The 12,991-nt window shown below is 33.9% G+C and overlaps 1 protein-coding gene across 2 annotated transcripts; it reads left to right on the top strand.

The window, feature by feature from the left end:
- Positions 1-386: 386 nt before the first annotated feature.
- Positions 387-9,667, top strand: LOC114182088 (uncharacterized). Of its 2 annotated transcripts, XM_028068841.2 has the most exons (8): positions 387-1,424; positions 3,710-4,006; positions 7,062-7,187; positions 8,031-8,111; positions 8,600-8,659; positions 8,735-8,810; positions 8,963-9,019; positions 9,180-9,667. In XM_028068841.2, the coding sequence occupies exons 1-5, from the start codon at positions 578-580 to the stop codon at positions 8,626-8,628; spliced, it is 1,380 nt and encodes a 459-aa protein (XP_027924642.1). In that variant the 5' UTR covers positions 387-577; the 3' UTR covers positions 8,629-8,659; positions 8,735-8,810; positions 8,963-9,019; positions 9,180-9,667. The 2 variants fall into 2 exon arrangements, with proteins under 2 accessions (XP_027924642.1, XP_027924643.1); XM_028068842.2 differs by lacking the exon at positions 8,735-8,810.
- The last annotated feature ends 3,324 nt before the right edge of the window (positions 9,668-12,991 follow it).

The following is a 12,991-nucleotide window of genomic DNA, read 5'->3' as shown; positions in this document are numbered from 1 at the left end:
AGCAAATATCTACTATCCGATTCTTATTGTCGTATTAGAAACATTCCACATATAATACTAAATGTTTTATATAACTTGAATAAATCAGAAAGAGAAAATAAATATATAATTTACTTTAAAGATAAAACATAATTTTAAAAATAATTTGAAAATAATGAATACATTTAACTCTAAAATTGTTAATAAGGAAAGAAATTGAATTATCATTATTAAAACTTGAATTAGATTTTGAAAAGAAATATTTAAATACATTAAATTTATAGAGTCATATCTTAATTAAAGATAGAATATTTAAAAACTAACAATGAAATTTGGTTATATTTAAAAAAAAAATGTATTTTTTGAGAAAGGAGTTAGAGATATAAAGTTTGAATGAGGTCTTGTAAGTAACACAACCTTTGCTCCCTTTTGTTCTCCTCTTTCCAAATGAACGCCATTTTTATCATAATCGTCATCCTCCTCCTCCATCATCACTTACCTACTCCTTCAAACTCTTCCACCTAACCCAACATCACACCAAACCATATCAAACCAAAAACAACCAAAGTAAGTGAGTGAGCTTTAACTTTGTTTTGTAATGGTTGTTGTCCAAGGTTCCAAAGTCCCTCTCCCACACCCTTCCTCCCTCTCTTCCTCTCCCCACCCTCACACCTCCATCCTCTTTGAACCCTCTTCCCTCTCTCTTGCCCTTACCCATTCTGATTCTTCTCTTTCTTTATACCCTTCTTTCTCTCCCCTTTCCACCACTCCCTCTCAACCCCATACCCAAACCCTAAACATCCCCTCCCCCTCCTCCTCCTCCGCCTTCCTCCTCCTCCAACAACACCCATCCGCCGCCACACCCGTCATCTTCCTTGTCTCCTCCCCCTACCGCTCCCGCATCCTCCTCCGCTTCTATCGCCTGCGCCGCCGCGACCACTCCTCCTTCCAACGCGTCGCACGTGTTATCTGTTTGCATAAAGACCTCTGCTTTCAGCCCGGCCTCGGTGTCCTTCTCGACGCCAAGCACGGGGCCGCTGTTAGACTCGCTGCCTCTGTCAACTACTTCGCGCTATACGTTCTCTCCAGCAACAAGGTATGGGTTTTCGCCGTCAAAGACGATGAGGGTGGCGAAAACGACAGCAGCAGTAGTAACGACGATCACGGTGGCAGTGGTGGTTTGAGATTGATGAGGCGCGCGGTGATTGACTGCGCAAGGCCGGTTTTTTCTTTGAGTGTTGCGTTTGGGTTTCTTATTCTCGGGGAGGAGAATGGGGTTAGGGTTTTTGGTCTTAGGAGGCTCGTAAAAGGAAAAGGTGGGAACAAGAGGTTTGGGAATTCAAAGCAGCTGAGGAATGGTGGTGGTGTTCGAGGAGGGGGTTTGGAGGTGGTGAACTGCAATGGCGATTTGGAAGGGAAGATGGAAAGACAAAGAGTTGCTGCTGGTAGGTGAATGAGTAAACTTTTTTGTAATGTAGTGTTATGGTGTTTTATTTAGAATTTAAGTGGAATGTGCTTACACTGCTAACTAACACTAGATATTCATGTATGATAAGAAGGTTGAATTGTGTAATAGTTACTTGAAAAATTTAACTTAGGGCTAGCAGTTTGATTTCGAGGGTGATTTTGGATTTAATTAGAAGGTATTCATGCTGTCGACTAACACTAGATTATCATGTGTGATAAGACGGTTGAATTTTGTAGTAGTTAATTTAAAAGTCGTATTTAGGTTTAACAGTGTGATTTCTACGGTGGTTTGAATGTAATTAGAATGACAATGTCATCAGAACATGGATTGTCATATTGATGAGATTGTTTGCTTTTCTTCTGATGATTGTTTTAAAAGTCATATATAGGGTGGTTTGTAGTTGCTTTGGTTGACATTTACACAGTCAATGCATGAAAATTTGTAACTTGAATTTTTCAGCAGAATTTGAAAAGAAAATGCTGATTTTATTGGTTTTGGCTTTCAAATTTTGTCTGTTTGGCTTTTGACTTAACGATCTGTTTTTATGAAAAATAGGTTGTAAGTAAATATAACTTGTAAGAGTATTTCACTAGAGACTACTAGTGTGTAGTAAATTCAATCATCATTATTCAGTGTCTTAATCGTCAATGATTTAGCAAAATTCTGGCTTTTGCATTATTTGTTGCATTTCAACTTCTGTGGCCACAGGACTCAATGTCCTTTGTAAACAGGCATCTTTATCTAAACCTTGAAACGCCTGAATTTGATTCAATTTCCAATTCTGTGGACCTTTGAGCTTTATTGATTTAGTTTTGGAATAGTGAATGGCATACTGTGTGTTTTTGAAAGATACAAGAGTAGTCAATGTTATAGTGCCACTCAGACTGTTGCAGAATATAATGCTTGTCGTCTGCAATAGGGAATTCATTATGCTGTGCGGATAGCAGCCAATATTGGTGCCAAGTTCCTGAGGATAGTACTACCAATTAGCTGTGAAAACTTGATTCTGCCCCCTTTTTTCCTTTAATCAGTAAGTCATTTTTTAGGGTTGCTATTGTGATGGCAGATATTTTGTCCTTGAAAATCATGACTATTTGAATTAGAAAATATGTACCTTTACTATATAACCCTGTAGCCAATCTCTCTCAATTTTCAGCCAACATGTTTACTGTCACTTCGTCAACTGGTTGCTGGCTGTGCTTTATCCAGCCTAGAATTGCCCTTTTGCGGCCATGGTCAACACTTCAGTTTGTGGCCCCTGTTCTGATGTTTCTGTGGTGGCCTCTGTTTGCTCTTTGCCAGCCTGTTCTGTCCTTTAGCTTTTGTCTTTCTGTCTTCCTCTTCCCTCGTCATGGAGCTTGTGGTTGGCTTTGTCAGAAAACTATAAAAAAATAATGCCCTTTGCTGGCAACTTTGTAAGAAATGGGTAAAAAACATTTTTTACTCTATTCAAACTCAAAACAGTTCTACTTATAAAATTTCTTCTGTGAGAGGTAGATTTGTCTGACACCCACTGTAAAATGAGTGCAATTGGTTCAAGCTTAAGTTGGGTTTCCAGTGGTTAGCCATTTTTTTAAAGCATTGATTGCTGATAATTCCTTCATTTGCACTGGACTATTTCTCTTTGACCAGCTTGAGATGATTTAGTTTAATCACTAATTGATAGTAATTTACTGCTGACTCTATAAGTTTTAGAACTTAACAAATACCTAGTCGGAATTTGGTATTTGCTATACCATGGGATCTAAAGGGTATTGATCTTTGTTCTTGTTACCTTCTTTGTCATTTTAAAACAGTGATCAATTCAAAATAGTGATTGGTAATACACTAGCCTATGTGTATTACACCGTGGTGTTTTTTAGTCTACTTTCAAGTTTCAGTAGCTTTAGCCATATATCTACCCTGGTCAAATGTAACAAATTGTGTTCATATATTTAACTTCTGCTAACTATTTGTAGATATTTCTCGTTGACCAGGATATGGGTGCGATACAGGGTGCCATCCTTTGTTTAATCCCAAGATGTTTTAATGGTAAATAATTAATTAAATATTAAGAACATATCTTTAACACCAAGCTGTATTTTGAATTTCTTGTGATAACAATGGAATCTCTATCTAGAAAACTGGCAATATACTCTTCCTATATTGTCTTAGAGTATATCTGCAGAGATATCATGATATGATTACTATATTGTATGCATAAATTTTAGGTGCTTCCAAATTTCCCCAGTACATTACCTAGTCTATGTTTTCTTATTTCAGTGAAGCAGACAAATGTTAAATCAAAACATGATGACAGAGATGGAGGTTCATGTTTTGTGATGTTGAAGGGAAACGATGTTAATACAAATTCTGCCACAAAGGTATCCATGTCTATAAAGGCTATTTCCATTCAGGCTGTGTCCCAGAGGATGTTTCTGATCTTGGATTCTCATGGAGATTTACATTTGCTATCCCTGTCAAATTCTGGCATAGGAGTAGATGTCACTGGTAATGTTAGGCCACTGCTTCGTACAATGAAAGTGAAAAGTGTTGCTGTTCTTCCTGATCTATCTTCTAGTAAGTGTCACTTTCCTTATTTTATATTTTATTTTTCAAAATTCAATTTGTGGTTGCTTTTTTAGTGAAATATTTTATGTCGGTGTTGGAAAAAGCTGCTAAACATATGTTGATGATAATCATGTCTGTGCTGATAGCTCCTAATTAGCTTGTTGATTGATCATAATTGCATACTAAATATCGGATTGGTGTGTACATCCAAAAGACAAAATTTCCCAGCCATCCTCTTTCATCTATAAATATAAGGCAGGCAGTGGGGGGTTGGGGAAGCCTTCTTTTGTATCTGCGATTTTTGGGCTAGTTTGTTCAAACTTAAAGTAAGTGTTTTTGAAATAAGCAATTTAAAAAATTCACTAATTTAAGAAGCAGATAGAATTTTCTTATTTAATCTAAAAACTGTTCATTTTAAAAATAATAAGACTAGACAAACACAAAGAAAGCAGAAATCTGCATATTTTATTGAATAAACACTAATTTGAAAAAGAAAAAAAGCACAAACAAACTGGTCCTCAATCATGAGTATCAGATTGAAAGATATGTGACATTGGGGGACTTAATTTTGCAAACTAAAGTGAGATATCATGCATTTTGATTTTGTTGGTTTAGATATGTCAAAGCTTCCACATCGATTAAAAATATGACTAAATTATAGGATAGAAGTGAGTGCATAAACCTTACCTTATAAGTCTGTCCTAACAAAGTTTGTTGGACCTATTATTCCACCTATTATTAGGTCACTATTAGACTACACATAAATATCTAGTCTCATACTATCAGTCCTCAGCAGAAGATGGGATGTTAGAGATTTCACATCGATTAGAGATATAACCAATTTATAGTATGTGAGTGTAAATTTCACCTTAGAAGCTAGTTTTGTAAGGTCTGAGTTACGCCTAAATCCATTTTCTAAGATTTATCCTTCCGTAGAAAATTTACATTTTATTTAAGGGCTGAGTTAGGTAGATAGAAAGGAAGATGACATTGTATGATATATCCAAACCTGTTGAAAGTACTCACTTCAAGGAGTATGCAATAAGTTTGAACTACTTGTAAACATTGTCACATTATTGTATTTTACCTGGTTGCCTATATTTACAGAAATTAAGATTGGCGAGATGCTTAACATAAAGCTCTTACCTTGTAGTTGAGGGACCCTTGAATCCATTCATGTCACATTCACACACAACTTGCTGTGGTTGAGACTGAGATTGGATGAAGTACAAGCATTGATGTACAAATGTATTAACTAAAACAAATTGTTTAGAGTTGGATTTATTTGTTTTTTTATATTTATTTTTGTGTTTGTAGCCTTGAAGGATAATCAAATTAAAACAATAATATGCCTTATTGGGCTAATATCTTTGTTGGGAAAGTGAACGAATCTTCTTTGGAATCAATTTGAAATGTATTTGTGCATTCTAACCCAATAAGATTATAAATAAATGTAATGAAATAAGCTTATGAGACTAATTACTTGACAATTAGTGAAATAAAATAGTAATAAATTTTGACGTATCATCATTATTAGAATATATGAAAGTATCTTGTTATATCTTATATTTTTTTTACCCTTTAGAATTACTTTATATTTCCCATTATCTCTTGTGACTGGTACCTAAACTGAATATCCTTATTTAATTATGAGTATGATTAGTGTTATAAAAAAATCGTCTATGGCGGTGCCATGGCAGAATTATTCCTTGCTGCCACATCATTGCAGTGGCGATGTGGGTTTTTTATGGCAGCCCATCGTGGCTGCTTTGGGTGTCACGGAGTAGCATTGCAGAATGGACGTGGCGGAAGTTGTGGAGTGGCATGAAGGAGTAGCAGCAACGGCAGTTGTGAGAAATAATAGAGATGATGGTGGGAAACTGAAAGAGAAGAGGCAGTGACCGACCCGAGAAGTGAAAACCCTAATTATCCTTCTATCCTTATTTTTCCACCAGGAGCGAGCCCAAGTGTTTTTTCTTCCAAAAAAGGAGTTGGTCCAAACAACCCCGCCCAAACCTAACATTACAGCAGAATATTAACTTAGGATACCCTACCCACGTTGAACCCACAGCCTGTCCTTCACTATTGTGCTGTCCTGCTGCAGCAGCAGCTGCCACTGCTTCTGATGCGGTTGCTGCCACTTTTGCTGACGCCACTGCCACCGCTGCTACTGCAGCGGCCACTTCCGTTGATGCTGATGCATGTCCATGTCCACCCACCGTACCGACATTGAACCAGCAACTCCTACATTATGTTTTATTATATTTTAAATTTTGAACTTGAAAATTGTGGCTTTTATTTTTATTTTATTGTTATTTGAAGTTTTTAAAAATGATTTATTACTAGTTATTTATTGTCTTTCGTTATTTTTGAGTTACAATTATATTTTCTGATCTTTTAAAGTTATCAATATCTATATTTTGCATTTTCTATAATATATATATATATATATATATATATATATATATTGTCTGCAATGCTCTGCCATAACCTGTTATGGCTTCCGAAATATCCCCATAAAGAAATTTTAGGTCTCCAATATTTTCTGTTATTTCATATCGATAACATTGATTATGATATAAGTATAATTAAGGTAAGTCCTTTAGGTTTCATAAACATCCCCCATCACATTGTAGTACATTTAAGTCATTATCAATTTGCTATTGTTCACTCAAATCTACTTGTTCTTCTAAGATGTTTTGTACTTTTTGTTGGAATACAATGGGTGTAGGACGAGTTAATCATTGCTATGTCTTGTGTTGAATGCTTAGTAGTTTCATTTCGTATTCATGTTTTGGAGATGTGTCTACCATTATTGGATAATCCTTGATAAACAAGAAGAATTTTAAGCTTCAGTTATTTGTGGCTGGAAAGGTTGCCCTGGTTGCTAGTCTACATACTATGTGCATGACTCCCTGAGTTATTTAAGCTTCAGAATGTCAATAGCACTTTGATAATAGAAAGATGTTTAAAGTTATGGTTCTTCAAATAGTTATCAGATATAATGCATCAAATATTTTTTATTTTGTTCTCAGTGCAGCTAAAACTACTCTTTATTTTGCAGTGTCTCAGACTATCTGGATATCAGATGGATGCCATTCTGTGCACATGTTCACTGCAATGGACATAGAAAATGCTTTAAATGAAGCGGATGGAAATGATTGCAATGAAAAGCTTTTACGTCTCCCAGGTTCACAAACTTTCATTTCCTTTGTTGATTTAATTAGTTAATGTATTAGAAATCTATAAGTTGCTGTAACTTTCTTCTACTACGAGTAGCCAGCACCAATTGAACTAAAATATTTAGGAATATACTTAATCATGTATCTAAAGATACGATCCTTCTCACTAGTATGATCATTTGTGGATTACAGTAAACCAATTGTCAGTATAAAAATATGTAACATGGTTCTCACTCTCCCTGTCAATGCCATACTGGTACTAAAGGACCATAACAATAACCAAAACAATTGCAAACCAAAGGTAATCTTCACAAAGAATGCTAAGAAACATGCCTAACTTGTCAAACCAGAGTGAGAGAGAAAATACATCAGATCTTATTCGAGAAAAAAAAAACAAAGCATAAGGGAGTCAACCATCTACAAGAATGTAGCTGATAAAAGGAATGGAGGCTGGATCTAACTCTTGGATGGCATGCAAAGAAAATGAATGTGAGGGTGGAAGGATGACGCTTCATGCCCGTGAAAAAGGCTGGATGGAGAATTTGTGATGACTGTTGAGGTGACGACAGATCTGAAAGAGGAGACTAGCAGAATCCTAGATTTCAGATAGTACTTGTGCAAGGTTTAGGAAAAAGAGAAAATGATGGTGGAATTGATATAAATAAAGCTTAGTGACATTTTCGTATATATGTAATTTGGTAATCATATCAATTTTTTTGTATTAATATTTGAGCTCTTGTAACGAATTCATTTACTATAATTTTATTTAAGGATTGTAGAACACCGCCTTCCGAGTTTCCTTCTCTTCACTTGTCATGCATGATCTAAATAATTTTTGCTTTCTGATTCAGTTGTTCGAGTTCTTTTCTCCTGTGAGAAGATCCAAGACATCATTTCTCTATCTGCAAATTCCGTTCTGATTCTTGGACAAGGTAAAATATATTTAATCTTGTTTTTACATTTGACTATTTGTTATATTCTATGCCAAAAACACTTTTACTTCTTCTGCCTCCTTTTGACAAACCATAATAATGAAGATAACAAAGAAAAATAAGTACCTATGGCATGTTACTGTAAGCCTTTGTTAAATTGTCATTTGCATCTTTTAATATCATCAATGTCAAATTTTTTATTTTGGACATGTATATCATATTTAAAATTTCAAAACTGCTAAAGGCTGTTGTGCATTAGTTTCCAACATTGTTTTCATGGGCCTAAAGGTTGCTTTCATCATCTACCCCTTACCAAGACAGCAAGATCCGATAATGGTGGAAGTGTTGCCCTTTTAGTTCAGCTTGTAGTTTCATTATATAAACTATTGCATAATAATATGCTTTTTATTACTCCTCTTGTGAAGTTCCTGGCTTGATATATTCTATTTTCTCCATATTCACCATGTAATCCTTTCCCTGCTCAACAGGAAGCTTATATGCATATGCAATTTCCTGAAGCTGCTTTGATTTTTTTATCTTTTTCAATGGTAAGAATTTGCTTCATTCTTTCTTAACTTACTGACCTACCAGCTACAAAGTTTGATGCAAGTTTTTTTTTTTAGGAAATCAATATATCTGGCTCACTTGATGTTTCTAAAGTATACTTGTGTGGTTCATCGATAAATCATATCTCTCATGGTAACTATTTTATCAGTTGTTAGGAATACATTGTTACCCAAACACTGAGATGTTGCAGAACATGAAATAATATTTTTCTCTTAAATTATTTTTCTTCTCCATTACAAATTATTTGAATAACATGGTTGGCATATTCATAATTCCTGAGTCAGGTGCTCTGGTTGCCTTCTTCTTATAGCGCATCCCTGAGATACTGGAGACCATGAAAGGTATATAAATTTTTTGCTGCAACCCTTTTGGGTTCACACCTGCTCTTAAACTTTTGTTGTATATGTGATTGCTGGGGATAATATATACAGGTTCTTGATTGTTAACCAAGTTATCAATAACATGCCCTGACAAAGTAATGCCTTTTCATTTCTTGTTTAGATTGGCAGCAAGCGTCATTGGACTATCCATGGAGTTATCTGTTTCTGGGGCTGAGATTTTCAAGATCTTAAAGCTGCCTGTCCCTCAAAACCTGGCAGTTAACTGCCGGAGAACATACCTTCAACAAAGATGTTGGCTGTTCATCCAACTTGCTTGATACTCATCTTTTTGGAGTTGAAAACATGGTTTATGCCAGAGAACTTAGCAAGGTTCGATAATATAAAAGGCATGATCTTGGCAATCGTGTTTTCTCCGTTTACTTAGAATAGTGTTTACTGTTTACTTAGATTAGTGTTTACTAGATTTCAATTTTCTCAGTCTAGTTACGTCTATGGTTACTACTGTGCAAGTTTGTGGAGTTGGAGGCTTGTCTTGTTATTTATGCTGTTTTAACTTTATAGTCTATCATGTTTTTCTGTCTTGACAATCTCGATTTCTTTGATTCCGTTTTACCAAAAACTGCGATGAATTTATTTGAGTTTGATGCCTGTATGTATTCTTGGACTGGGAAAGGTATCATTTGTAAAACTAAAAGATGACAAGAGATAAGTCCTAAAAATAGACACTAATGGGTTTTTCCAAATTCCAGTTGTGTTTGATGCAGATGATTGTAAGTGTTCAGGAAAAACTTGTGAGAAAGGTAGGAGTTTAAGAAAATGGGTGGTAGAGAAATAAAATGGAAAACTACATAGCTACATTTGGATTCAATAAATGTTATGAGGGGAAAGCTTGTTTCAATGCAAGGTAAAGAACATTTCTAACCTTAACAAAAGTTAAAAGTGAATAAATGGAAATAGGTGAGGAATGAAAATTAGAGGTGTTTAGTTGTAGAAAGTAGAATAGAAAATGAAGAAAGGCAGAAAAGTAAACAAGTGAATGGTAAAACATATTGGTGTTTAATCATCTTTTGATCTTCATCTGTTTTAATTCTCACCTCCAACTAAACACAGGTGGAACTATAAATTGATTCCTAGCCATGGGAATTATTTGAGTTATACTGAACTATGGAAAACAATGAAGCAAAGGGGACGTGATTCCCAAAGGGGTGCCTAATAATTGGACATGGTATCTATCAAAATCTTGTTGCACAGGGTGTTGGGAGCACTGAAAAGATAAGACATTGGAGTGAAGTGAGGATGAAAATCTCCTAGAAAAGCAGGAAAATAAATGAAGTGTGTGGACCCCAACTCACAGAACCTTTCTCTCTTGATACCTACTTGGCGTACACATCAGACAAAAACTGATGACTATGAAGAGGTCCAGGTGGGGCCCCTCTGCTCCCATTATGTAAGGATTTTAGAAGCATGTGGCCTGCACATGCACAACCACAAACCCTTTCTTGCTTCAATCTCTCCACTCTTCTGACAAGTGACATTCACTTTGACAATCACTTCACAGCCCATACTGAAAGGAACCTAACAGTGTTTACTGATCATGCATGTTATCCCTTCCTAACTCCCAACTAGTAAAACAGTAATAATGCACAGAGGGATTCACCTCCTCATTGGGCTTTCCGTAGGTTACAGTATCTCAGTTTTGACAAAAGTGATGGAGCCAACTTCTGTTTTAACCATCTTTTTTCAGAACAAAATTGGCCAAAACTAACAATGGATTTATCATTTGATAACTTTCCATTAATATAATTGTTGGGACTTAGAAGTTTACATTTAACAAGTGTTCAACTTTCATGTAATTTTGAACAGAAAGAAAATTTATGCAAATTTTCTGGTTGAATGTGGTATTTCTCATCTGGGAACCTAATCTGTCCAAGTACTGAGATATGCTTAGTCACTAAGATAATATCAGAATTGAATGACTTGATTTGTTAAATTTGTATTTTACAAAACATTATTGCATAAAGGAGATGTCTACAAATTGAAAATCAGAAACAAGTTCTTCATAAAGTGTTAAAATTTGCTAGAAAGATTGGAGTGGTTTCTTCTATGTCTGTTCTTTTGGTTTAAAGCACCCTGGAAACTTGTTTGTGAGCTTTTCAGATTATGCTTATCATTGATAATGATCTAACATATCTGATTGCAGCTATAGGAGAAGTTTCCTGAATTGGGTATCAAGAGTTTGTGTCTCATCAAGCAAAAATTAATGGATTTGTGAGATGGTATGACATCCAATTGAATAAATGCCACAAAATAATGGATGTTGGTTTTTTAAGTGCAAAACAACAGAAAGGGGAACCCTCATATGTCAACCTTTCTCTATCCAATTACCACAAATTGATAAGCATATTACAACCACGATTATTGTTTTGGAACATCATGATGGACCTAGCCAAATTATATGGGGTTGTTCAATAAGTTCGAAATATCTACTAAAGTATGTGCTTCATCTTCAAGTGAGTGCATACATAATAAAATAAATAATTATATTTTTTGTATAATAATTATTTTAAAAATAATTTGAATTATAATTGATTAACTGTGAAAAAATATTAAAATATGTTTTGTGAGAAGTCGTAATTATACAGAAAATAAAAACTATCCATTTGTCCTAAATGACCATATATAATTGTAAAGATTAAGTTAATTGATATTTACATGACCAATTGGATGTATCTATGAAAGAATCTTTTTTCAGAGTGAAGTGAATAAACATTTACGGTTATGACCATATTGATATTTACATGACTTTAATATGAATTATCAAGATTGAAACACTCAAGTCATGAGCTTTTTGTGTAAGTGTAAGTAGAAAAAAATGTTGACTATATTCAATAAGTATTTTATATTTAATAAAAAAAAAACTTTGACGTATATACTGAAGTTAAGTTGATATGTTCAAATATAAATTTATTGCTATGTCAATATATGATAAATCTTATTTTTTATACTAAATTATATACTAAAATAATAGTGAAAATACATTGGTTATGTGTATATGTGTTATCTTTTTTATGACAACCTAAAATAATAAAATTATAGTTATGAAAATAATTATTAATAATTGTATTGTAGATAATTTTTATTTATTTTGTAGATAATTTTTTATTATAAATAGTTATTTCAATTTTAGAAAAAAAGTCAAATTGAAAAAAAATGGTTAAATTTAAAAAAACAATCAAATAGAAAAAAAAAATCACTTAAAGATAAACAGGTAAGAAAATTATTTTAATTTAAAAAATTATTTATTAAAAATTTAAAAAGAAAAAATGTACATAAAACTAAAAGGATAAATTCTCAAGTAATCCCTGTAGATAAATTTATGTGCATAATAGTATAGATAAATTTGTGTGCACAGTACAAGAATGATTATAATTTGTGACCAGGCATGTGAACCAAATTATAGTGCGTTTTAGAAATATTTACTCTCTTAGTATGTCCAAAAAGTGTGTTATCTCAGTTACATTCCCCGGTCATCATTAACTCTTTTTAATCTTTTATTCTTGTACAATGTTGTTTCTCATAATATATATAATTTCTTATACACTTATAATAAATAATAAATAATATACCATTGGTCTTTACATTTTTTTTACAAACATTATATTCAAAGGAGATTTAAAAATTAAGAAAAAGCCTTTTAACTTGAAAGTGTGACAAAGTTAGTCCACCCAACCTTGTTGCCCCTAGCTACAAGAAATGATAAAGTTTTCTTCTAAAATTGTGTAAACTAATGGAATTTTGTGCTGTCCATAGACTGTAATATGAAGTATTGCAGCAACCTATTTAATGGAAGTAGAAGGAAAATGTAGACAAATTTATACTTTGTCTTTCCTGAAGAGAGAAGCGTATGAATCCAATGGTCTTTTTTGTGTACATTGATAAACTAAGAACATTAAAACAACCTCACCCTGTACC

The sequence above is a fragment of the Vigna unguiculata genome, chromosome 4 (assembly GCF_037176805.1).
Source record: "Vigna unguiculata cultivar grain cowpea cultivar isolate G323 ecotype 2 chromosome 4, ASM3717680v1, whole genome shotgun sequence".
In the NCBI taxonomy this organism is placed as follows: Eukaryota; Viridiplantae; Streptophyta; class Magnoliopsida; order Fabales; family Fabaceae; genus Vigna; species Vigna unguiculata.
The sequence above is the reverse complement of the archived record's forward strand: the minus strand, read 5'-3'. Positions and strand labels throughout refer to the sequence as shown.

What these genes read in the sequence shown, in the direction of transcription:
- LOC114182088 (XM_028068842.2), top strand. Translation starts at nt 578, where the DNA reads ATGGTTGTTGTCCAAGGTTCCAAAGTCCCTCTCCCACACCCTTCCTCC. An exon ending in AAGACAAAGAGTTGCTGCTG is followed by an intron (nt 1,425 to 3,709) that starts GTAGGTGAATGA and finishes TTCTTATTTCAG; the next exon opens with TGAAGCAGACAAATGTTAAA. An exon ending in CGTTCTGATTCTTGGACAAG is followed by an intron (nt 8,112 to 8,599) that starts GTAAAATATATT and finishes CCTGCTCAACAG; the next exon opens with GAAGCTTATATGCATATGCA.